The sequence below is a fragment of the Eleginops maclovinus genome, chromosome 3 (assembly GCF_036324505.1).
Source record: "Eleginops maclovinus isolate JMC-PN-2008 ecotype Puerto Natales chromosome 3, JC_Emac_rtc_rv5, whole genome shotgun sequence".
Classification (NCBI taxonomy): Eukaryota; Metazoa; Chordata; class Actinopteri; order Perciformes; family Eleginopidae; genus Eleginops; species Eleginops maclovinus.
Window position 1 is genome coordinate 9,547,272 of NC_086351.1, and position 24,007 is coordinate 9,571,278.

The following is a 24,007-nucleotide window of genomic DNA, read 5'->3' on the forward strand; positions in this document are numbered from 1 at the left end:
AGACAGTTTGTGAGAGTGGAGTGTGTTGTGGGTTTGATGGTTGTTTTGTTGATATATAAAGTTTGATGTCGTCGGCATAGCAGTGAAATTGAAGGTTGTGGCGATGAATGAGTTTGCCAAGGGGGAGCATATAAAGGATGAAGAGGAGGGGACCAAGCACTGAACCCTGGGGGACACCTTGGGACAGAGGTGCAGTAGAGGAGGTGCAGTTATTGATATTGATAAACTGGTGTCTGTCGGTGAGGTATGATTTCAGCCAGGAGAGTGCGGTGTCTGTGATGTTGAGTGATGATTTTTTAGGAGGGAGAGCAGGAAGGTGTGATTGATTGTGTCGAATGCTGCGATGATGTGGAGGAGGATGAGGATGTTCAGGTGGCCGGAGTCAGAGTAGAATAGGAGGTCGTTAATAATGAGACCAGTATAGTTAAACATATGGTAACAAGCAAGATTGTGACACATTAAAAAAACAATCATGTTACACCGAAATTCAATGTAATAGAACAGAGGAGAAAGAACATACCACCAGTTATGGAAGAAGTAATCAGATATTTTACATAGGCCTTTAAAAAATATTTAACAACAATATAGATAGAAAATCCATTTAATTATCTACTAAAAGAAACAAGCTCATTGTACAAAATGTGGTACCGTTTATTATGATCATTGTCAGTACCTATAGAGCATGTGCTTGTTAGTTTCAGAAAATATGTATCAGAGAGAATGTACATGATGGAGGAAATAAAGAGATAAGGACTAACAGGATCAGGAGTGAATGCAGGAGTGTGTTTGCATGATGGGATAATTAGGATATAACAAACGGAGAGAAGGCTCATCATTTCATGGTGACCTTACAGGCTGTGCAAAGTGAAGTCGGATCAGACTGAGAGCTATACAGCAAACGACAAATATGTTAAAGAGTAGAAACTTGAAGTCTGATCCCGTTGTTGAACAGTTTTTTCACATGAAAATATTCTAAATATGCAATCAATTCAGGCCCTGATAGCAGCTTGTTTTGTAATATAAAAGATGAAATAATGAATATTTGAAGGCTGCATCAACTATTTCAACCAAAGCATCTAGCCTACATTAAAGCTGCAGCTATTTAAATGTAGAAAGGTAATTGAGAAAATAAGTTACATTGGGAACTTGATTAATGTATTAAATAAGGAAAAATAATAGGCAAATTTCAGTTATGGGCCTTATAATATTTTTCAATGTGTTTTAAAAAATAGTTTTATGTTCATTTAATAAATCCATTTGCAACCCAGAAGCAAGTTGAGCATTTCTGCTGTAGCACTATGCTCTCTCCAAAAGGTGTGTGTGTGTGTGTGTGTGTGTGTGTGTGTGTGTGTGTGTGTGTGTGTGTGTGTGTGTGTGTGTGTGTGTGTGTGTGTGTGTGTGTCTGTGTCTGTCTGTCTGTCTGTCTGTCTGTCTGTCTGTCTGTCTGTCTGTCTGTCAAAAGTAATGAGTTACACCCAACACTGGTTTAAACAAAATGACGTGGATATTATATAATCCTGAATGGGTGTAACACCAGACCAGTCAGGCTAGTCTATAACGTTAGTTACATCGCAGCTGGATACATTTCATACGGATGAAAAAACATTTCAAGGTAGGCTAAGGTCATTTCCTTCAAGAAGATACCTGATTTGACTTTAAACAACACCGACTGCATTCACTAAGCAGCCCTGTGTGGAGTTATCTAACTTAGACACACTGAACAGGGCACTGAGTCTTTTTAAACTTTTAATTGTATATTATATTCAGAATTAGTGAAGAACAGTGAGAGACTCAAACCTCTGCAGATCTGAAGATGACATCCAAGAAAGTTATCGAGATTTTTTACGATGTGGTTTCTCCCTACTCCTGGCTTGCCTTTGAGGTTTGTCTTTCAGTTTCGATCACACAGCCTTTGTTAAAAACTGAACCAAAGACATGAATAAAGAAGCGTGTATGTGTTTGTGTTTACAGGTCATGTGCCGCTACAGAAACGTGTGGAATATAAATATCAAATTCCAACCTATATTTTTGGGAGGCATCATGCAAGGATCAGGTAAATAAACAGTCGTGCAAACTAATGAAGTACATTTACTCAATTACAGTAACTTATAGCAATGTTGAACTTTTTGTACTTCACTTTTGTCTATTATTACTTTTATTACTTCACTGCATTTTGTGCTGTGTTTGCGTGTGTAAAAAAAAAAAAACAACGGAGTGAAAATGTAGTTTCCCCTTGGTGGATAAAAGTACGTTTCATCTGCGTTTAACTTTAGATACTTTGGGATAAGGATTCATTTAGCAAAATCAAATCAACAACTAAAACGTAATGTATTATTAAAAGTTAAGATAAGCTGGCAGACTGTTGAGCATGGAGGCGCAGTCTTCCTTTCACTTGCGTTAGTGGAGAGAGTCATTCCTTCTCTCTTTAGCCTTCATCCAGGCATATTTATGGTAGGAATATCAATACAGTCCTTCGAGCCGGATCATCACAGGTGACTGAACAGACAGAACTGACGTTCGCCGTGTGGTGACGTCACATAGTACATACCATAATAACTGAAGGGCGCTTCACAAAGTAAAATTTAACACAGACTACAAGCAAATGAGCTCCACCTTTTCCAGCTGCAACATCAAAGTAATATACAATTAATGCATGATTTATTATTACCACCCAATAATACACATCATTTTCAACAAGTCCTCCAACTAATACGACCAAATAGGTCGATTGTTCCGACCCTCTAATACGGGCCACCGTGCATTGTGGGTTTTATTTATTAAATACTATTTATGGTATTGTATATGGTAAAGGTTCATCAGGCATTTAGTGCTGCCGGAGCGCACCGGAACGCGGCCGTACACGTCCCGCATATTTTGCATGCTAAATTGGACTTTTGTCAATGTAGATGCCACTTACGGCTCTGTCTGTAGTTTAAAGCCCGGTCGATATTTTCAGCCGTTACACAGTAAAAGTATGTATGGGTTCGGGTGTCAAGTTCGGCTGTGTGTGTGTGTGTGTGTGTGTGTGTGTGTGTGTGTGTGTGTGTGTGTGTGTGTGTGTGTGTGTGTGTGTGTGTGTGTGTGTGTGTGTGTGTGTGTGTGTGTGTGTGCAAATTGTTGTTTCTTACAATCATTAGTGGTCAAAAACAGTAAAACGTGACTATAGGTCGTAAACTGCTTGAACAATCAACCTATTTGGTCATTTTTTACAGGAGGACAGGCTCATCATTTTGCACTTTAACTCATATTGATGTGGACACTGTTAGTGCTGTGATGTTTAAAATTGTGTTTTCTTTTATGACAGGCAACAAGTCCCCTAGTCTGGTTCCAAACAAATTCCTGTACATGAGCAAGGATCTGACCCGCTTGTCAGATTATTTTGATGTTCCCCTTCGATCTCCATCAGACCCCTATGAGGCCATGTTCAAAAAAGGTACATGGTGTGTATTAATTTAAACAATTGCCGGATTCAGTATAATATGCACAAGAGTGGTATTACTTCTGATTGGGCAAATTAGTAATGCAGCAGTGTCAGTTCTTCTTCTGTTTTCTTCTCCTAGGCTCTTTGAATGCAATGCGATTTGTGACAGCTGTACAAGAGAAGGGGAAGGGTGGAGATCAGTGGGTGGAGCGGGTGTCCAGGGAGCTGTGGAGAAGGATCTGGAACGAGGCCAAAGACATCACTGAGCCTGCATCACTGTCCGAGGTACCATCTCATCTAGTCTAAGTTTGTCTGAGTAGATTAAAGCTAGGGTGGGCTAATTACTTCAGAAGTAAATAGATGCAGTCACAGTGGCTTTCCCTTTTTTTGCAGGCAGGCAGGAAAGCAGGAATGTCAGAGAGCGACATTAAGGAATTACTGGAGCTGTCCAACTCAAAGGAGATCAAAAACAAGCTGAAAAGCTCAACCCAAAATGCCCTTGATTATGGGGTCAGCTTTCCTCCAGTTTTCCTTCTACATTCATGTAGATTCAACATTATGAATTGAATGACCAAACTCTCTTCTATTTCCTCTTCCCAGGCATTTGGCTCACCTCTGATGGTGTGTCACTTAAATGGAAATCCAGAGATATTCTTTGGATCTGACAGATTTGAGCTCATGGCCCACTGCATTGGTGAGTTATGTGCATCAACAGTGGTGTAAAGTAACTAAGTACATTTACTTAATTACTGTACTTAAACACAACTCTGAGGTTAAATTGTGTACTTTTACTCCACTACATTTATTTAATACCTTTAGCTACTTTGCAGATTTTGATTAATGATTTAAAATATAATCAACACTTAAAAAGGACTTAAGTTAAACCTGGAGTAAATTCACAAGCTACCCTGCAGTATACAAGGTCATTACAATTAGCTGCACGTTTACAAGCTTGGTAATACTTTAATACATCAATAATTATTATCAAAACATAGCATACAGTATATGTTTTTCTGAAATGGGCTGATCTGCATAATGAGTAATTTGACCTTTGGTACCTTGAGTGTATTTTGATGACAATACTCTATACTTCTACTTTAACTAACATTTTGATTGCAGACTTTTACTTAAGTATGAGATCTGAGTACTTTCCCCACCTCTGTGCATCAATCACAATACGTGTAATGCAGAAGCAGCAATCAAAATATTAAAATGCCACTTGACATTATTATTATTATTTTAAGGCTGACACATATTTGACAACTTTACAAACTTGTGTCATAGCTGACTTTTCTCTTTTTTTCTGTGGTTTGTGGAGGATATCATTAGTAATTGAAGCTGTTTAAGATTCTTACTCATTCTGATGTTGTTCTTTGTTGCAGGTGAGAAGTGGCTGGGACCTCTGCCTGACAAATCAGCTGCAAAGCTATGAGATACACAGACACGTCGGGACATATTTGCTGTGCACACATATTCTTTTATCAATTGTGTATTTTATTTTTCAAATTTCATATTTCTGTGCCTTCGGAAAATAGGAAGTGTTTCTCTAATAGAATCTAAAATGTAAGTAATTTAACTTATCTAAGTACTATAAATTATTTCAGATTAAAAAGAACGTTCAATCAATCCATCAATTAGTATGTAAAGTGCAGAATCACCATGAAGCATTGACAACTGCCAGATGATTTCATTTTCTCTTGAAATACAAGCCTTTCAAAAAGGATGCAATTGTGTATTTCTTGCATTATGTGGCACATAGTTTAATATTTTAGCCATGCAAGTGTTGTGGCTCTACTGGCGGTGGGATTGTTGATCCACCTCAAGGATGCCTCCTGAAATATCTCTAAAACTCTAAACTTCAATGTCCTGACAGGATGAATCCCTGTAGCTTTTTTTGGTCCCCTAACAATTCTTCTAAGATTTGAAATTGTAGTGAAATGTGTCCATGACTAAGGTTGGTATAGCCAATACATTTTGTTTAAACCAACTCAGTATGAACTGTAATAACTGGTAACCCTTTGACTTTTGTTTTTATATTCAAATTGTTTGGCGTTATCAGGTCAACATGTAAATATTTCAACGCCATCAGCCTCTGCTGTCATTAGTCAAATCAGACATGCTAATCCTGGATTATACACCTGCTTAGCAACAGCATAGTAACATTATCAGTGAGCATGTTATTTTAAGAGCAACCTCAAAACCATTAAGATGACATGCAGAGATGGGAAGTAACTAAGTACATTTACTCAAGTACTGTACAGTTTGGTGATACTTGTATTTTACTTGAGTATTTCCATTTGATGCTACTTTGTATTTATACCCAAATACAATTCAAAGGTAAATCGTGTACTTTTACTCCACCAAATATATTGTGTAACTTTAATTACTTTACAGATCTGGATTAATAATGTAAAATATAATCAACACATAAATAAGACTTTAGTTTCACCTGGGGTATCATTCAAAAGCTACCCTGCTGTATACAAAGTAATTCAAACTAGCTGCACCTTTACCAGCTTTGATAAACACATTAAAACATCAATAATTATAATAAAAAATATGATATATTATTCTGAAATGAACTGATTTTGATCAAATACTTCTACTTTTGGTACTTCCAGTATATTTGAATGCTAATACTTTTCTTCTTTTACCTGAGTAACATTTTGAATAATTTAAATGTGCAATTAATTCAGGGCCTGATGGAGGCTTTTTTTGTAGTATAAAAGATCAAATTATGAAAGAGACTCTAACTAATTTGAATACTGTATCAACTATTTCAACCAAAGCAACTAGCCTACATTAGAGCTGCAGCTATTTAAATGCAGCAAGGTAATTGAGAAACTAAGTTACATTGATAACTTGATTAATGTATTGAACAAGTTAAAATAATAATAAAATAAAATGTCAAAGGTAAATCAGTTAAGGGCCTTTAAATGTTTTTCAATGTATTATTATTCGTTTATTAAATACTTTTGAAACCCATATCAAGCATTCCTGCTGTAGCACTATGCTATCTCCACAAGATGGCAAAAGTGCAACAGTCGGGATGCAAACCGTCGTTCAAAACAAACGAAGAAGAAATTATACACAGTCAGACCAGTCTGACTAACTTTAGGTCATTTGCAGCTAGATACAAATCATACGGATTTAAAAAAAGTTTCAAACTGAAGTAATTTCCTTCAAGGAGATACTGATTTGACTTTAAACAACACCGACGGCATTCACTAAGCAGCCGTGTGTAGAGCTATTGAACTCTGACACACTGAGCAGGTCCGTTTTCCTATTAACTTTTAACTGTAGATTATATTTAAGAATAGTAAAAAAACAGTGAGAGCCTCAAACCTCTGAAGACCTGAAGATGACGTCCAAGAAAGTGATCGAGTTGTTTTACGATGTGGTTTCTCCCTACTCCTGGCTTGGCTTTGAGGTTTGTTTTTCAGTTTTGATCACACAGCCTTGGTTAAAAACCAAAAGACATGAATAAAGAAACGTGTATATGTTTGTGTTTACAGGTCATGTGCCGCTACAGAAACGTGTGGAATATAGATCTCAAACTCCGACCTACATTTCTGGGAGGCATCATGCAAGGGTCAGGTAAATAAACAGTCGTGCAAACTAACGAAGTACATTTACTCAATTACTGTTACTAAAAGCAATGCTGTACTATTTGTACTGCTAATTAATAACATTCCTTCACTGCATTTTGTGTTTGCATTTTGTCCTGTATTTATCTTCAAATACAGGCAACAAGCCCCCTGGTCTGGTTCCAAACAAATTCCTGTATATGACCAAGGATCTGACCCGCTTGTCAGAGTATTTTGATGTTCCCCTTCGATCTCCATCAGACCCCTTTGAGGCCATGTTCAAAAAAGGTACATGGTTTGTATTAATTTAAACAATTGCTGGATTCAGTATAATATGCACAAGAGTGGTATTACTTCTGATTGGGCAAATTAGTAATGCAGCAGTGTCAGTTCTTCTTCTGTTTTCTTCTCCTAGGCTCTTTGAATGCAATGCGATTTGTGACAGCTGTACAAGAGAAGGGGAAGGGTGGAGATGAATGGGTGGAGCGGGTGTCCAGGGAGCTGTGGAGAAGGATCTGGAACGAGGACAAAGACATCACTGAGCCTGCATCACTGTCCGAGGTACCATCTTATCTAGTCTAGCTTTGTCTGAGAAGATTAAAGCTAGGGTGGGCTATTTACTTCAGAAGTAAATAGATGCAGTCACAGTGGCTTTCCCTTTTTTTGCAGGCAGGAATGAAAGCAGGAATGTCAGAGAGCGACATTAAGGAATTACTGGAGCTGTCCAACTCAAAGGAGATCAAAAACAAGCTGAAAAGCTCAACCCAAAATGCCCTTGATTATGGGGTCAGCTTTCCTTCAGTTTTCCTTCTACATTCATGTAGATTCAACATTATGAATTGAATGACCAAACTCTCTTCTATTTCCTCTTCCCAGGCATTTGGCTTCCCTCTTGTGGTGTGTCACTTAGATGGAAAGCCAGAGATATTCTTTGGATCTGACAGATTTGAGCTCATGGCCCACTGTATTGGTGAGTTGTACTGTGCATCTATTGAATGCACATGTAATGTAGAAGGAACAAACAACAACATGTAAATCCACTCATTAATGTCATTTTGACAAACATGACACCTTTACAGACTGTGATCTAGGTGGCTTTTCTCTTTTGTGTCTGTGGTTGGTGCAGCTTCTTATTGGCAATTCAAGATGAAGCTGTTTAGGATTCTTCCCCAATCTCATGCTGTTCTCTGTTGCAGGGGAGAAGTGGCTGGGGCCTCTGCCTGAAAAATCATCCGCAAAGCTGTGAGACACACCGATGCCTATAAACACGTTTGCTGTGCTCACATATTCTTTGATCAATTATGTGTTTCATTTTGTCAAATTTCATATTTGCTGTGCCTTTGGAAAATAGGAAGTGTTTTTTCTAATATAATCTGAAATATTACTTCAAATAATGTAACATATCAAGGTACTATAAATTATTTGCATATTAAAAAGAACATTGACAGCTTCAAGATTATTTAATTTTCTCTTGCAATAAAAATCTTAGTCGGGTGTGACAGTTCACTTGTTGAAATACACAACATCATATGTTTGTCGTTTGTATCTTCATGTTTGATTGCACTCATTGTAAGTCGCTTTGGATAACAGATATAAGAAATAAAATAAAACCGAATGTAAAATCATATTTACAACATGTTTAATGTATCATCTTTTTTCATATGTAACCAAAGCATTTAGTCATACATTTACTTCCGGAGGAGGTCAGTAATGTCGTACTTCTTGGCGGTCATACACTGTAATTGAGCCTCTAAATTGAGTTTATTTGCAGCTATATGTAAATCATATGCTCTAAGTCTAAGAAAGCAAATGGTATTTGTTTCAAGCTAATTCTGCGTTGATACGTCTGTGAAAGCCAACACTGGTCATTTCTGTTGAGGGAATAGATGGAGTGATTTGACTTTGCCCTGCATCAAGAAATTGAACTGTGACACACCTCGCGTTGAACTTGTCTGATAGCAAGAAAAACGTTTCTGTTAGCAGTTAACATTATATTTAAGCTCAGTGAAAAACAGTGAAAGCCTCTCTGCGGACCTGAATATGACGTCCAAGAAAGTGAGTTGTTTTACGATGTGGTTTCTCCGTACTCCTGGCTTGCCTTGGAGATTTGTTTCGTCTTTGATTACAGTTTCGATAACAGACACAGATTGGTTGACAATTGAAGCAACGAAATGAATGGAGACTCGTTTTTATCTTTGTGTTTACAGGTCATGTGCCGCTATAGAAAAGTCTGGAATATAGAGCTCAAACTGCGACCTGCATTTCTGGGTGGCGTCATGCAAGGATCAGGTAAATAAACAGCGGTGCAAAGTAACGAAGTACTCAATTGCTGTTTCTTATGACAACTTTAAGGTGCTTTAACTTGCAAATGTCATTTTCTTCTACTTTACTCCACTACATGATTTGTTAACTTTAGTAACAGACATACATTTATTTTACACATAACATCAACCAATAAAATATCATGTGTCATTAAAAGTTAAGATGGCAAAATTGCAGGGTGAGTGTTTCACAGGCTACCCAGCAGTATATAAAGTAGTTCGAACGAGCACCCCCTTTACCAGCTGCAACATTAATGTGATAAAATCTTGAATACATTATAATATTGGACTTTAACTCATGTACGTGTACACTGTTGGTGCTGTTATGTTTCATGATATATTTATATTTTATGACAGGCAACAAGCCCCCTGGTCTGGTTCCAAACAAATTCCTGTACATGAGCAAGGATCTGATCTGCTTGTCAGAGTATTTTGATGTTCCTCTGCAGCCTCCAGCTGACGTCTCTGAGGCCATGTTCAAAAAAGGAACATGGTGTGTATTGATTAAACATGGCTGGATTCAATATTTGCACAAGATGGTGGTATTATTTCTTCAGTAAGCAAAGTTATTAATGCAGCACAGCCAGGTCTTCTTCTGTTTTCTTCTCCAAGGCTCATTGAATGCAATGCGATTTGTGACAGCCATACAGGAGATGGAGAAAAGTGGAGATGAGCAGGTGGAGTGGGTGTCCAGGGAGCTGTGGAGAAGGATCTAGTATGAGGACAAAAACATCACTGAGCCTGCATCACTGTCTGAGGTACCAACATATCCATGCTCATTGTGTCTGAGAAGATAAACCTATAGGCTATTTATTTTTTTAAAGAATTTTTGGGCAACCAGTGCCTTTATTATAGAGACAGATGAGAAATGGGGAGACAGAGGGGATGCCACACGGCAAAGGGTCTCAGGCTGGATTCGAACCTAGCTCCACCGCATGGGGATCAAACCCCGGTATATGGCCACCAGCTCTACCCACTGAGCTATACGACGGCCTAAACTATTTATTTTTGAAGTAGTTTTGTCATAAATGCGTTGCAATCCAGAAGCAATCAGTAAATCCAATGCTCAGAAAATAAAGAAAACAGTGTGTCTGCCTGTGCACATTGAGGTAGTTGGATACAATTAGCAATGACAGCTAGAAAGTAACCTGCGCCAGCTTTAGGATTCATTTTTCAGTGTTGTCATAGTGGTTTTCATGTATATTTTACAGGCAGCTATGAAAGCAGGACTGTCTGACAACGAGATTAAGAAAGCCCTGGAGCTGTCCAACTCACAGGAAATCAAAGACAAGCTGAAAAGTGCAACACAGGATGCCCTCGATTATGGGGTCAGTTGTCCTTCAGTTAAACTTCTATATGCAACAGAGATAAAACATTGTAATGTGATGACAACCAAACGTTCTCCTATTTCCTCTTCCCAGGCATTTGGCTTCCCCCTTTTGGTATGTCCTTTAAATGGAAAACCAGAGCTGTTCTTCGGATCTGACAGATTTGAGGTCTTGGCCCATTGCATTGGTTAGTCTTACCCCCCTGCATTCATAACAAACAAATGTAAAGATAGAGTGACAATCAAAAGATTAAAATGACCGTTATCAACAGTTTCACTCTCTGTGAGTCACCGTTGATAATCAACTGCATTTTCTATGGAATTAAACAGTTTTATTTTTAGGCTGATCAATCTCTGACAACTTTACAAACTGATAGAGGTGGCTTTTCTCTTTTTTTTTCCTGTGGTTTGTGCAGCATCTCATTAGCAGTTCAAGCAGAAATTGTTGCCCATTCTCATGTTGTTCTCTGTTAAAGGGGAGAAGTGGCTGGGACCTCTGCCTGACAAATCGGCTGCCAAGCTGTGAGATAAACAGCTGCCTCATTTTCACCATTCATCTGATTTTTTCCTAAATGTTTATATTTGTGTCTTCTGAAACCAGGCAGTGCTTTTTAATAGACCTTATCAAAACTAGTAGTGTAAATAATATACCAATGTACTATTAATTATCTGCATATAAAAATGACACTGACAACTTCCACATGATGACATTTTGCTTTTAAATACAAATGTACGGAAAGGATACAATTGTGTATTTCCTGTTACACCACATACATTTTTTTTTAGCCCTGCTAGTGATGTGGCACTTGCAGTAATGGGATGGTCTGTTTGTCTGGTTTGTGGTTGACAAAGCAATTATAGCTGTGATACACTCCACCCCCTTAATATATTAAACAGAATGTAGTTATAGACAACAAACTTTGGATTGTTTAAACTTTTGTTACCAAATAAATATTAAATGTCAAAACATACTGTATGTGGTAAACATGGGATGGCAACACATTCACTCAGGTAAAGTAGCTCATCTACAACCAATCAGATACAGACAACAGATCAACGATGTTTCAAAAGTACCAACTAATGTAGAAACAAATGGATGGAAAGTTGTGAGGCAAAATATGAATATTTTTAATTCAATCTCCAATTCATGATTTTATGATCCATCAGATTTATCTTGTAACCAAAACCACTTGAACAAATCAGTTAAAACTAGCTCCCCCTCAACCAGCTGTAATTGTTAAATGCAATTGTGCATCAGTTTAAGCAACCTAATGTACAATAATGTATTCCAAACCTTAATTCCCTTGCAGAATGAGTATTTTTACATTTTGTCAACATAACTTGTGTACTTACTTGAATAGATTCTTTTAAGCAGGACTTTTACTTGTAATTGACTAATGTTAAATTGTTGTATTGGTACTTTTGCATTATTTGAGTGGGATGTGGGATTGTTTTTCGATACAAAGTCTATATGTATCTGTTTAGAAATGTAGTTTGATAAATACTCCAGCGCTGGCAAAGCTTGTCAAACAAGTTTCAGTGCCATGAGAGTCAAAGACCTACAAATTACAGAGTGACAGGACCAGTTTTCCAAAACAAAGGGGAGAAGGCAGGGCAAGTAGAAGCTGAGATATGTCGACCATTGCAAAAACCTTATTACAGAATGTGGTGGTAGAGCAAACTCTTAATAAAGCAGAGCATACACCTGATATCAGTGTGATTTATCTCTCCTTAAACAGGGCCGAGGGACAGGAAGGAGGAAGAAGGAAAAGGTAAGTGAGAGAGAAGAGGGTGAAGAAGTAGAGGAAGAGGGTGGAGTTACGAAAACACACACAAGGTGTAACATAGGCAAACAGAGGGCTGCGCATTGATCCCCTGAGCTTGACAAATCACCTGAGAAAAACAAGACAATGAAGATCTGAGCAGCACGGCTGTACCAGGACAACACATTCAGCTGAAAGGATGTAAGAAAGGTGACTGCGAAGGAGAAAAACATGAGCATGGTGTAACGGGATTACTCATTTGACTTTTGGATATAAGACACAACTAAAGAAGCTGAGGTAATGATTTTAATCAATACATGTGTTCTGTCTTACTCTGCTTTTTACATGTTTGTATTATGTCGTTAAGCTGTATAGTAAAAATGTAAACATATCAATCTAGTAAAAGCTGTGTATCTCCCTATGTACACTAGTTCTTTGATTATTGTAATATACTACTAGTTTATGTGTGTAATCCGGTGCTTCACTTGCTATTTAATGTTGACCCTTAGGGCGTGTTGTACAATGCTAGCATTTATGGTTTGAAAAATGCAGATGAACAGGTTTACAGCTTAGCTTGGATCTGACGCAAAAGGATGATCATGACGTTAAAGATTTTCTGAGCGTGTCTGCAGTGTTTTTTTCTGTTCCTCAGTTTGAGATTATTATTTGTATTTTTGTATATAGCTTAGTTGAAGCTCATATTGTAATTTTTTTTGATTTGCCAGTGATTGAGGTCTGTGTGTAAGACCAAAAAAATAATAATTAAGATTTGCGTTTCAAATGCAGATGATTTAAACAAAAGCAATTTAGTGAGGAGCCATTATTCTAAGTATCTGGAGGAAACAGTTTTAGCACACCTCAGAATGAGACTGTGATAGGCCTACAGCATCTTAAGTTACACATTTGCTCACACACCTTCACATACTGGATACCTACAAGAGTCATGTTACTCTTCCAAAGATTAAGACACAAAGAGACAAACATGCTTTCATGACTGTCAATTTATGTGTTGTTTTTGTGAATACAAAATACCTTTAAGCCATTGCAAGCAACCTACTGAATATAAAGGATTGATGTTTGTATATATTTTTTCTTGACAGGATGTCTTCATTATCACAGGCAGACTCCCTTTGCTCGCCTGAAGATACTATCTGTGGTAAGTTTTCTCAGCAGAGATAGACTGTGAGGAATGTGGACAATAACCTGGTCCGGCCACTTTGACATCACTGTACACCAGACTTTGAAGTTTTCTTTTGTCTGTTCCTGTTTGCAGAGATCCGTGTTTACGAGCAGGAGGTGATCATTGTGCCCATCATGCTGCTGGCCATCTTCCTGGTCACTGTGGTTTTTATTTTCCTGCTGCGCTTTTGTCCAGAGAAAGTTGATCGCATCCGTCCGCAGGCCTCAAAGTCGTCTCCAAGGAGAGTGCTGCATGGCATCGATGGTAAGACTCTGGAATAGACAACAATAAGTTTGTTAGTAATGGTATAAATAAATGAAATCACAGAGCACAATATCACAAATTTGCTCTTTGGTTCAAGTCATAAGATTTTACTTTGTTTGTTGTTTTAGACTGTCCCACATCGAACTATCATTTTCTTCCGCAGAAAATGTATAAGCTATAAGTGAATTATCATTTTGTCAAATTAACAAACGATAAAGCTGCCAGAATTTAACAAAATCAAATGACACAACTCTCTTTCTTACAATTTATTTCTAGCTTTGGGCTCAAAAAATGTACAATACAACTTTCTAACTCTTGGAATCGATGTCTTACTTGAATGAATCAACTTTTAATTCATATCAGTATGCCTTCATTTCTATACATTTAACAGCATTTTTGGTGTAATGAAAGGGACTCATGACACATTTTAAAGTTTGGCATTCACTGAATAGCACAATTTTATAACACAATGTAGTTTTTTCCAGTCCAAAATAGTTCTATTTACCTATTTTCATATAAATCCTTGCTCTTGCCTCTAATGAGAATTAATCGTCTCTCTCTTGACTTTCTGTTCGTAGCTCCACCAGGTATCAATGTCATGGAGCATGAAAGCATTGCTCTGGATGTGCCCAGTTCCTACTCCACCTTCAACCCCCCGAACAATTACCTCTCCAAAAACCTGTCTGTGGTTGTGGACAAACCTTTTCTTCCACCCCCGTCCAACCCCCCACCGCAGCCCTTCAAGACCAGTTTCACTCCCATTGCCCAGCCCAGAGAGTTGCCCCGCCAGAGGCTGCCTGAGTCCTTCAACCTGGTCACTCCTCTGACTGTGGCCTTCTCTCTGCGCTCCGACTCCTCTGTGTCCCTTTACAGGGCTCGGATGGAAAACAGGAACGTAGTGCTGAGAGTCCTAAATGGTGAGATGATTAAAATTCTATTTAAATGAAGCTCTCAATTGTCTTATTTGATTTTGAGGACACTATTTCTGTTACTGCAGTGTTTATTTACCCCACATAACCCTCTCATTCCTGCCCTTCACAGACTCTGCTGATGCCACAGAGAGACACAACTTCCTGGGCTTTGCGTCCTTCCTGGCCCAGCTGGGACCCCATCCCTTCCTCCCGGAGCTTCTCGGTGTGGTCTCACTACGAGCTCCGCTGGTTACAGTTGTGGAGGAGCTGGAGAACAGAGACCTGCTCAGCTACCTGTGGCGATGCAGACAGGTATAATAAAGAAAACTGATAAACCTTGTATTTGAGCAACGTAAATTCATCGGTCGTCCTCAGATGGCAATCTAACTTCTAACTGTGTGTTTTTTAGGAACATGCAGATCCTCCATGTGAGATGACAGAGAGACAAATATTTACCATGGCTAGTCAGGTGGCCTCAGCTCTGGTCAGTATTCTAACATACCTAATATTTGACTCTCAAATCCCTGCTTTACAATCAGGCTGTCCTGACCCCTCTATACATTGAGATGTTTTTTTGAATGGGTTTCTCTCCAATACTCTGTACTCATACCATCAACCATTTTACCAGACAATCCTAGAAGGCAATTGTAATACAGTAGTTTAATTGCTGCATTTCCTTGACTTAGTTGGCTGGTGAGGTTTTGGGTTTCCTGTCCTCTTAAATGCGGGTTTACAGGTGACTGAATTTAAATCTACTACACAGATTATGTGTGTTTAATCCTGACATCTGCCTTGTATATTGCCCAAACAGGAGTTCCTTCACAGCAAAGACCTTCTCCACGGACAAATTCGTGCCCGCAGCGTTTTGGTCACCAAGGAGTGCACTGCCAAGCTCTGGGGCCTGCATGGCGTCTACACGAGGAAGAACCAGGGAGCCACTAAGAAAGATGATGCCAACATGAAGAAATGGCATGCTCCAGAGCTTTTAGCTCGGAGAACTGCCGGGCAGAGCAGCGACATGTAAGTGGTTTTCATTTCTGTATTGTCTCTTGTTCATATCTTCCAATACAAGACAGATGCTGCTGCAGCATGAACTAATATATCATCTATTGACCTTTGTCACTTGACTATTTGTCCCAGTCTAACCTTTGTTTGTTCCTCTTTAGCTGGTCACTTGGCATCTTACTGTACGAAATGGCAACCTTGGGTAAGTTGAATGTTAAATGTAAATATTGGACCTTAACAAAACGTAAATAAAAATATTGTTTTTAAATACAATATCTATGGTTGAGTAAGGCAATGGTATCTAATGCAAACCCAACAGGGTCACTTTCGTATTCAAATGTTTCATCGATATTATTAACTAATCTCTAATGTATTTTGTTGGCTAACCACAAACAGCTTTTTTGAAAAGTTATAAAACACAACATACATTAGAATTGCAATGTGAAAAATACCTTATATCTTCCATCATACCTATTTTTTCCTCCAGGTGAAGCTCCATTTGCAGAAATCTCAGTTAATGAGCTTCTGCAGTTTCATCAACGAGGGAAAAGTCTGAAAAAACCTTCAGGCTGTTCCAACGCACTGTAAGTATCCACTGCATGCACCAGATAACACAAACAAACCTGAAGTGGAGTTTCCCTCTTTAACGAATGTGCTGTAAATCTCTCTCTGTCTCTCTCTCTCTTACAGACACTCCATCATTAAAGCTTGTTGCCAGTGGAAAGAACAAGAGCGACCCACCCTGACTGAGGTGAGCCGTAAGCTGGCTTCAGGAGAGAAAAGTGCCTCGGACAAAGTCCTTAAGGCGTCTGGGACAGTAAACATTGAGCAGTACCTGCAGGAAGCAGGATACGGGGACACCAACAGCTACACTGTTTTCTGATCATCGCCTGTGCCAGCAAATTAAATTGCACTATTCTTCCTGATGGTAACCCATTGGCGCACTTCTACAAAACAATATCTTTCAGGTGCAATAAAAGAGGTCTTACCTTTGTTTATGAAAAACTTTTATTTGATCTATTCTTGTACTACTGGTTAACAGAGGTAACAAAAAAGAGTATGCTTAGTAAGTGGTTTTCTTTTGGGAACCATCCCTTTTTCCTTTAAGTATGACCTCATTCATGTGGGTCTTGGTCTGTCGAGGGAATAAAGATATATAAACTTGATTAATGTACGGCCGCTGCAGCCTTAACTTGTACTGGTGTATGAAGGTTAACAGATCTTGTTTGTAACTTAAAGCCAATGTACTTTACCAGATTTAATATAATTTGGCAGAGGTGGATGTGCATGAAGGGCACATAATGTATATTCCACTCACTGTCTTCTCTTTAAAGCTTAACTCATGTGAACCTCTACGAGCAAGATAGAAGCTCAGATTGTTTACAAAAAATGTAATGTGAATAAAATAATACAACAAATCCTACAATGATTGTTTAATGGAGACACTGAGTGAGACATTTCACTGCGTGTGTGGTGCTGTGTTCATGTACATGTGTGTGCCCATTTAAAGGGAATTCATACAAATGAATCATTTCCATATCAGATATTTCCATTTCCAGATATTGTTTATTGGTAGTACTGCATTTGTGTACACAGAGCACTTACACTCAGCCCTTAAAAGAGCAGGCCGTGAGGAATACCTATTTTCAGGTAGTTAGGTTGATTAAAGCTACTAAAACTATTTCGTATCCATGAAAAAATAATTTTGATTGTAGTATAAAATGTAAAAGATACAAAACTAAACTTTTAATAACTGGTCAAAATAACTAATTATACACCCAGGCTTTATGAGTGTCTTTTGCTCGGTGTGATTGGAGCCTGGATCGAATATCTAAAGTAAATAAACAAATAACTACTAAAAAGACATATATAGATCATATCACTAAAGTTAAAGCACCGTTTGAAATACATCCAGAAGGCAATGTTTCTTTTCTTTTTTGAAACCAGCAGATGTTGTCCTAGTGAGACGACCTAGCACCAATTATCACATGGCAGTTTCATAAGAGTATAAAGACAAAAGACTACTCACTGTGACAGAATAAAACAAAAAAGTGACAAACATGACTGACATAGAAACTTAAAACTGTCCATGCTCCCCACTCGCACATAACATAATACATAAAACATGTGTTTGCACATTCAGTGTCCGTAAAGTAAACTATCCATCCCATGTCTCCACTTGACTGATGGTGCACCATAGTTTTGTATAAAAAGTCCTCACTGTCCCCATGGATCTTTTTAACGCTGACTAAAGACGTCCAGGTATTTATTCTAGTGAGAAGTGAGGAAACGATCCTGGTGTCCCTCTGAACAGATCACTGCATCACTCACGCAGGGTGTTGATGGACGCACAGATCTTGAGAGCGGGACCGAGCTTGATATTCATGGTGGAGATGAGATGGTCCTCTCGAAGTAGCATCAGAGCCTGCCCGTCTATTTCCTGTGACAGAAACTGTGCGGCCAACTCTTCACAGCCTGGACACAATCACACAGGAATATAGAATTAGTACAAAGAGGATGCATGGCTAGGGCTTACAAAACTGCAGTCTAAACAGAACGAACACCAACCTTGAAGTGAAGAGATAAACCTGCAGACTTCCTCCACACTCCACTGCCCAGGAGTCGCAGAGAGGAAGTTAGCCCCATCTAGTGGGAGGCTCCCAGGAGCTGAGCTGTCAGACAGAGGAGCGCTGCGCTCAGCTCTGGAGCAGGAGTGTGAGGAGCTTGGGGACAGTGAAAGAGAATCGTCCTCCTCCTCTTCCCCGTCGCTAGACACGTCCTCCGAGCGACTGGACTCTGAGTGAAACTACAATGAAAAGAGTGGAAAAACATAAGCAGAGGTTATTTCAGAGAGTAAGCTGCATTTGTGGATAATGCCACTGCATGACATATAAAGCATTAGGCCACCACTGTTCAAGAAATTCCATATAAATCCCAAAACCGAAGTGTTTGTCCGACTATCAATACTGTCTGATGTCCCTACTGCCTGTGCCAGTGGGGTCAATTCCCTATCACTCTACAAAAACATGTTAATCTTTTCAAAGATCAAGATCCCTCCACTTAGCGTCGGGCTCCCTGATCAGCCTGTCGAGTGTTCTTTTCCCCATAATGACCGCCTCGCTGCACATTATCCCTCACTTATCACCCTACAGCAGTAGCAGCAGTATGTGTGACTCTGGTGCCTGTGTTGACTGCATTGAACAAACATGTAATTTAATGAAAATAACATTAGCTCATTAACAGGTTTGTAATAGTTCATGGACAACAGCGTACATAAAACCATAACAATTTTTAGATTCCCTTGCAATACCTGGTAACTTAATTAATTGCTGGTTTTATATTTTCATGCAATTCTTTTAAAGTTATGAAAACAAGAATATCAGCAGTCTCATCCTTTACAGATCTTACCTTCACAGGTAGATGCCTGTTTGATAATTTATCACAGTTGATATTAGAGCTGCTCCTCCTCGACGGGCCCCTTCTCCTCGCTGCGCTCTCAGTGGGAGGTGGAGGAAGAGGCTGTCCTCCTCCACCACTCCTCCCTCTGCTTGTCTTGAAGTGTTGGCTGCAGCTCACATTATACCTGTGGATCCAGGGACACAATAAAAACTCTGTAAGACATTTTAAGATGTTTGTACTTTTTTAGCTTTTAATGAAGTGTCTTCCCCTGGTATAGATGTTGGCTATGTTAAATAATCATGGATGTAAAGCACAGTAGAGCTTTTGGAGGAATGTAACCAAACAGCGAACCAACCTAAAAACAATGGTAAGTAAAAATAAATCCTACCTCTTTGCACAAGTATTTGAACAGAACCTCTTTGATCCTCTGAACTGGCTGGCTGGGGCGAGGCTCCCACAGTACTCACACTTTAACACTGAAAAGAAAGGTTACAACTCGGTTACACATTGTGAAAATACTGATGATGCATGTAGATATGTGCTATCATGTCTAACTCATTTTTTAACTCATCACTTACATGGAGGTCCATTCTCTGAGCGACCAACCAGGGCAAAATCTCTGTCTTTGAGGAGTCCAGCAACCTGTCACATCAATTACAAGTTTGTCAGTATGGAAACCATGTCACAAAAAAAGTGCATAGTGCATGAATTTCAAATACAAGATCTGATTTAAAGTGAAATATATGTTTTCGAAGCAAGTGAACACTTACGGGGAAGGGCTCAGCTCCTTCCTGTATGACAAAGCCCTCGATGAGGTGGGTGAGGACTTGAGGTTTGACCACAGCATGGGGAACAGGTGCTCTGTCTTTGTCCCCGTGCCCAACTCTTGATAAGGGCAGAGGCAAGGACAGGGTGGGAGGACATGAGAAGGCAGCCGCTGTAGAAGGAGCTAGTGAGGAATGAATTAAACAAGGGAAATAATGAGCTTTCAACCAGATTTATAGACTTAGTTGCTCTTTTTAGGATTGCTTTATGCTTGAATTGGAGATGACAAATGCGCATACCCGAGTCCTTTGTAGGGGCAGGGGATAACGGAGGAGCAGCCTCTTTCATGGGTGCAGAGTCTAAAGATTCTGTTGCCATGTCATTTGATGCATCACAGTCAGATTTTCTCTTCAAAGAACCAATCGCAGGCTTTATCTAATGACATGGGGGGGGGGGGGGGGATTGCACAAGGATAGTTAAGGAAGGAACAATAAATTGATATGGACTAATTCAATGATTAACAATCCAATATCATACATGCAAATTGAAAACATATCAGAATTGCTTGAGAATCTAATTGAAACCATGATGTTCACCTGCAGATAGTTATACCCACACCAAACCAAAGAAGTGTCACTCTCAAAGTACGTCCTTTCAATTGTGGATCTTACCATAGCGCTGTTGTGGAAATTCCCAGCAGCTGTACTTTCGTGGGCCATAGTGCATCGTGCCTGTGCTAGGGCCACAGCCTGTGCATTTCCTGCTAAGCCCTGCCTTGCCCCCACAAGCTGCACAGGGATGTGTGGAGGGTTGTGCTGGCTGTTGTTAGGTGGTGCAGGGAGGATGTGAGGTGGGTGTCGAGGAGACAGCTGCACGGGTAAGCGATGTCCCTGAGCAGTCTTGGGCTGGATTGGCACAGGTCCTTTTTCTGTAGTAGCACTGGCCTGCTGCAGTGGCTGCACCACCAGAGTCTGCGTGTTAATGTTGGCTTTCTGGCTCACTGAGCCAATGGAGTAACCCTGGGTGGTGGTAGGAACATTTGAGGTGGGCACCAGGATCATGGGGGCAGCAGAGGAGGACAGGAGAAGTTGGGAGAGAGGGAGTCCTTGGGAGGAGGTGGAAGAAGGAGCCACAGAAGCAGCAGGAGTACCGGCCTTTAAATGCATCGCAGTTGACTGCTGAGCAAAGTTGGTTTTGGCCATGTGTTGCTGCTGCAGCTGTGGTTGCACCTGCTGCTGCTGAGCTGTCTGGGCAAAAGTCTGATGCTGCAGCTGACTGAAAGCTACATCTTTCCTCTCCGGAAGCTCAGACTTGACAGCAACTCCTCTGTGAGTGGAGGCGCAGTGTATGGCTAGATTTTGCACCTGTAAGATAAAGAAAGGAGAAAGTTGTGGCAAAATGCATTTTAGAAAAGTGGCAGGGTTGTGCTTGGTGGAATTCAATAGATCTCCCATGACGATTCCTGCCTCAGAAAACTATAGAATTCATATTATAGAATTTAGACTACACATTACAGGTAGGTAATGGTGCTGAAACCTGATCATTGTCCGACTGGGCAGCGAGATCATGCTGCTGTTGCTGTTGTTGTTGTTGTTGTTGTTGTTGTTGTTGTTGTTGCTGCTGCTGCTGCTGTTGCTGTTGGGGCTGTGTCTGGGCAACTGTGGCTACAGTAGCTGTCGCAGTACCACCAGGCATGAAGATGAGCTGAGAGGCCAGAGGAGCCCTGAGAGAGCGGTTGACCTATGTGAAGAGCAAGAGACATTGTCAACCTCTTCAAATATGCATTCATTTAATAGTAATGGCTCAAAAATGAACACAGCGCACAATGTTCACAACTCACCCTCAGATACATCTGTCCTTGACCTGAGTTTCCACCCAGCAGCACTGACTGGTTGAGAGTTGTTGTCGTTGTTGTTGCAGAGGTGGCCGGGCCGTGGGGACGGGGATTAGTCACGTTTCCTCCTGCAGATGTGGTACTTAGGTTGACCTGGTAGTACAAGAAAATTAGACACGTTTATCAATCCTAACTCAATATTCCCAAAATCTCTGAATGTATTTAAATATGCAAGCAACTTACAACGAAACTTACAGTGGTGTTCGCCTGGGACATGCTGTTACTTGGGGTGTTGGACTGGCGACTGGCTGCAAGTGTCGCCTGGTTTAATGAGATGAATAATGTTATTCTTCTGCTTATGATGTTTTTGTACTTATTTAGTTTAGATGTAATAATTTGGGTTACCTGTTGCACGGCAGCCAAGTTGTGGAGTTGGGCACTGTTAATCTGCTGCTGCAGCATGAGCTGCTGGAAATACTGAGCTGCATTTGGCTGTCTTTGCAGTGCTTGGAGAGCCTAAACAAACAAACATAAACACACATTAGATGTATACTAATGCTGAAGTATTTATTACATCATATATGTATTTAATTCAAGACAACATGTTTCTTTTCATCACATATAGTAAGTTGTTAATTCACACCTGTACAGCCTGCCTCTCATATAGAGACATGTGGGCTATCTGGGGCGCACGAGAGTTCCCGGTTGTCTGAGGATTTCCATTGGTGGTGCCTGTGTTTTGGTCTTCACCTGCATCCATTGTTGCTACTCGAAACACAGAAACACAGAAGCAACTCATCAAAAGTTGTTGTGCACACAAATCTTTGTATTAAATAAGTGTATGTATGTATGTATAACTTGCCTATTGCAATATGAAAAGAACATACATATTTTAGCATTAACACTTTTCTCTTCGCTCGGGGGCACACAATAAATGCACATATTGAAACTTGAATCATTCTATTGTCCTTATTCACTAGGTATATTTCAAATGTGTTACAGACAGTGTTAAAACAAACAGAACAGTCCTTCAGAGAGCACTGCTGCAGTTACGTTACACCCTCATAATAACCAGCACTTGGAGTGTTTTTACTCAGGGGCACTGAAGTTTTTCTTTCAGAATCAAAATCAGAAATACTTTATTTATCCCAAATTCGGGGGGGAAATGTCGTTACCGCAGCAAAATACAATACAATATGAAGCATAGCAAAAAATAACAAATATACAGATAGTAAATAGTGCAATGTAATGGAATATTAAATGAAAATATAATATAAATGTCCGAGGACCCCTGCTCTAACAGTATTTTTAACCGATAATGAGATTGCCAGACGTTACTACTATGCCATCTATAGTCACAACAATTAGAATTTTCTTTAGAGAAACAGCTGTCAACATGATAAATTAATGCGAGAAAAAGAACAACATGGAGGAACAAAACACCAAGAAGGAAGCTAGCCAGCTGTTGCTAACTACAATGGACTTTGCAAGTTAGCTTATCCATCTCTTAGCAAAAGTCTGACACACCGTAAATAAAACACACATAACCGAGTTAGAACAAAAGCAGTGTGCACCAGCAACAAATGAAGGTGGAAAGCAGATAGTTTGGTGCCATGTAGTACATATGCAGCGTTAGTTTATCATAAGCTAGATAGGCTAACTAACTAGCAATACTAGCTTTTCATTGCAGCAGAAGCTAGCACTAACTGGCTATCATCATTGCAAAAAGTCAAAAGATTAGGGTTTTTCGGCGTGCTTTTGTGTTTACCTCTCTTTGGTATTCCTGTCCTTTTCACAATTTTATGCCCACAAGTTTATTTTGCAATCTTGTTTTTAACTGCATACAACGATCGCTAGATTTTGCCTCCAACGAAACCCCGCCCCTCACAGTCCATTTCTTTTTCTTCTTTGTGTGCTGGTGGATAAAACAAACGTCACCTAAAGCATACTGCCACCACATGTACCGGCGGCTGTAGCCCTGTTAAACACACAATAACAAGCACAGTGATTACGTGGGTGTATTACACAAAATAATAGCTATAATCAGTGTTGTTAAGAATTACTCAGATCCTTCACTTAAGTAAAAGTACAAAGAATGTACAGAAACAACAAGTAAAAGTAGTCATTTTGCATAATCCTCAAATTGATTTGATGCGAATAATACTCAGCAGTTATTCGCGCAATATGGTTATCACTAAAACATCCGAAAAGAAGGTAGGCCTATGTAATC

At 39.6% G+C, this 24,007-nt stretch overlaps 4 protein-coding genes and 1 pseudogene across 5 annotated transcripts; 4 read left to right on the forward strand and 1 right to left on the reverse strand.

Moving 5' to 3' along the window:
• Positions 1 to 1,468: 1,468 nt before the first annotated feature.
• Positions 1,469 to 5,144, forward strand: LOC134861495 (glutathione S-transferase kappa 1-like). 2 transcript variants are annotated; one of them, XM_063878732.1, is made up of 8 exons: positions 1,469 to 1,612; positions 1,768 to 1,882; positions 1,972 to 2,053; positions 3,305 to 3,433; positions 3,561 to 3,706; positions 3,815 to 3,931; positions 4,022 to 4,115; positions 4,804 to 5,144. In XM_063878732.1, the coding sequence occupies exons 2-8, from the start codon at positions 1,814 to 1,816 to the stop codon at positions 4,851 to 4,853; spliced, it is 687 nt and encodes a 228-aa protein (XP_063734802.1). In that variant the 5' UTR covers positions 1,469 to 1,612; positions 1,768 to 1,813; the 3' UTR covers positions 4,854 to 5,144. The 2 variants fall into 2 exon arrangements, with proteins under 2 accessions (XP_063734802.1, XP_063734803.1); XM_063878733.1 differs by lacking the exon at positions 1,469 to 1,612 and having other exon boundaries at positions 1,625 to 1,882.
• A 232-nt stretch (positions 5,145 to 5,376) lies between these two features.
• gstk1 (glutathione S-transferase kappa 1) lies at positions 5,377 to 8,635 on the forward strand. Its single transcript, XM_063878731.1, has 7 exons — positions 5,377 to 6,851; positions 6,937 to 7,018; positions 7,168 to 7,296; positions 7,424 to 7,569; positions 7,678 to 7,794; positions 7,885 to 7,978; positions 8,205 to 8,635. The coding sequence occupies exons 1-7, from the start codon at positions 6,783 to 6,785 to the stop codon at positions 8,252 to 8,254; spliced, it is 687 nt and encodes a 228-aa protein (XP_063734801.1). The 5' UTR covers positions 5,377 to 6,782; the 3' UTR covers positions 8,255 to 8,635.
• Positions 8,636 to 8,718: 83 nt separating this feature from the next.
• LOC134861689 (glutathione S-transferase kappa 1-like) lies at positions 8,719 to 12,117 on the forward strand (annotated as a pseudogene).
• A 297-nt stretch (positions 12,118 to 12,414) lies between these two features.
• On the forward strand, positions 12,415 to 17,197 carry styk1b (serine/threonine/tyrosine kinase 1b). Its single transcript, XM_063879235.1, has 10 exons — positions 12,415 to 12,716; positions 13,520 to 13,575; positions 13,693 to 13,863; positions 14,442 to 14,780; positions 14,905 to 15,086; positions 15,184 to 15,258; positions 15,586 to 15,794; positions 15,941 to 15,981; positions 16,267 to 16,363; positions 16,470 to 17,197. Exons 2-10 carry the CDS (start codon positions 13,521 to 13,523, stop codon positions 16,660 to 16,662), a joined length of 1,362 nt encoding a protein of 453 aa, XP_063735305.1. The 5' UTR covers positions 12,415 to 12,716; position 13,520; the 3' UTR covers positions 16,663 to 17,197.
• Positions 17,198 to 17,318: 121 nt separating this feature from the next.
• On the reverse strand, positions 17,319 to 23,973 carry phc1 (polyhomeotic homolog 1). The gene is made up of 14 exons (XM_063879210.1): positions 23,546 to 23,973; positions 22,421 to 22,542; positions 22,183 to 22,293; positions 22,033 to 22,098; positions 21,784 to 21,930; positions 21,480 to 21,683; positions 20,615 to 21,307; positions 20,243 to 20,378; positions 19,949 to 20,127; positions 19,757 to 19,820; positions 19,567 to 19,654; positions 19,188 to 19,362; positions 18,348 to 18,585; positions 17,319 to 18,254 (listed from the first exon to the last, which is right to left on the reverse strand). Exons 2-14 carry the CDS (start codon positions 22,535 to 22,537, stop codon positions 18,103 to 18,105), a joined length of 2,370 nt encoding a protein of 789 aa, XP_063735280.1. The 5' UTR covers positions 22,538 to 22,542; positions 23,546 to 23,973; the 3' UTR covers positions 17,319 to 18,102.
• Between the last annotated feature and the right edge of the window lie 34 nt (positions 23,974 to 24,007).

Coding starts and splice junctions, on each gene's coding strand:
- LOC134861495 (XM_063878732.1), top strand. CDS start 1,814: ATGACATCCAAGAAAGTTATCGAGATTTTTTACGATGTGGTTTCTCCC. Junction 3,707..3,814: donor AGCCTGCATCACTGTCCGAG/GTACCATCTCAT, acceptor CTTTTTTTGCAG/GCAGGCAGGAAAGCAGGAAT. Junction 3,932..4,021: donor AAAATGCCCTTGATTATGGG/GTCAGCTTTCCT, acceptor TCCTCTTCCCAG/GCATTTGGCTCACCTCTGAT.
- gstk1 (XM_063878731.1), top strand. CDS start 6,783: ATGACGTCCAAGAAAGTGATCGAGTTGTTTTACGATGTGGTTTCTCCC. Junction 6,852..6,936: donor ACTCCTGGCTTGGCTTTGAG/GTTTGTTTTTCA, acceptor TTGTGTTTACAG/GTCATGTGCCGCTACAGAAA. Junction 7,795..7,884: donor AAAATGCCCTTGATTATGGG/GTCAGCTTTCCT, acceptor TCCTCTTCCCAG/GCATTTGGCTTCCCTCTTGT.
- styk1b (XM_063879235.1), top strand. CDS start 13,521: ATGTCTTCATTATCACAGGCAGACTCCCTTTGCTCGCCTGAAGATACT. Junction 15,259..15,585: donor GTCAGGTGGCCTCAGCTCTG/GTCAGTATTCTA, acceptor TTGCCCAAACAG/GAGTTCCTTCACAGCAAAGA. Junction 15,982..16,266: donor GTACGAAATGGCAACCTTGG/GTAAGTTGAATG, acceptor TTTTTCCTCCAG/GTGAAGCTCCATTTGCAGAA.
- phc1 (XM_063879210.1), bottom strand. CDS start 22,537: ATGGATGCAGGTGAAGACCAAAACACAGGCACCACCAATGGAAATCCT. Junction 19,821..19,948: donor AAGGAGCTGAGCCCTTCCCC/GTAAGTGTTCAC, acceptor TTGATGTGACAG/GTTGCTGGACTCCTCAAAGA. Junction 18,255..18,347: donor GTTTATCTCTTCACTTCAAG/GTTGGTGTTCGT, acceptor GATTGTGTCCAG/GCTGTGAAGAGTTGGCCGCA.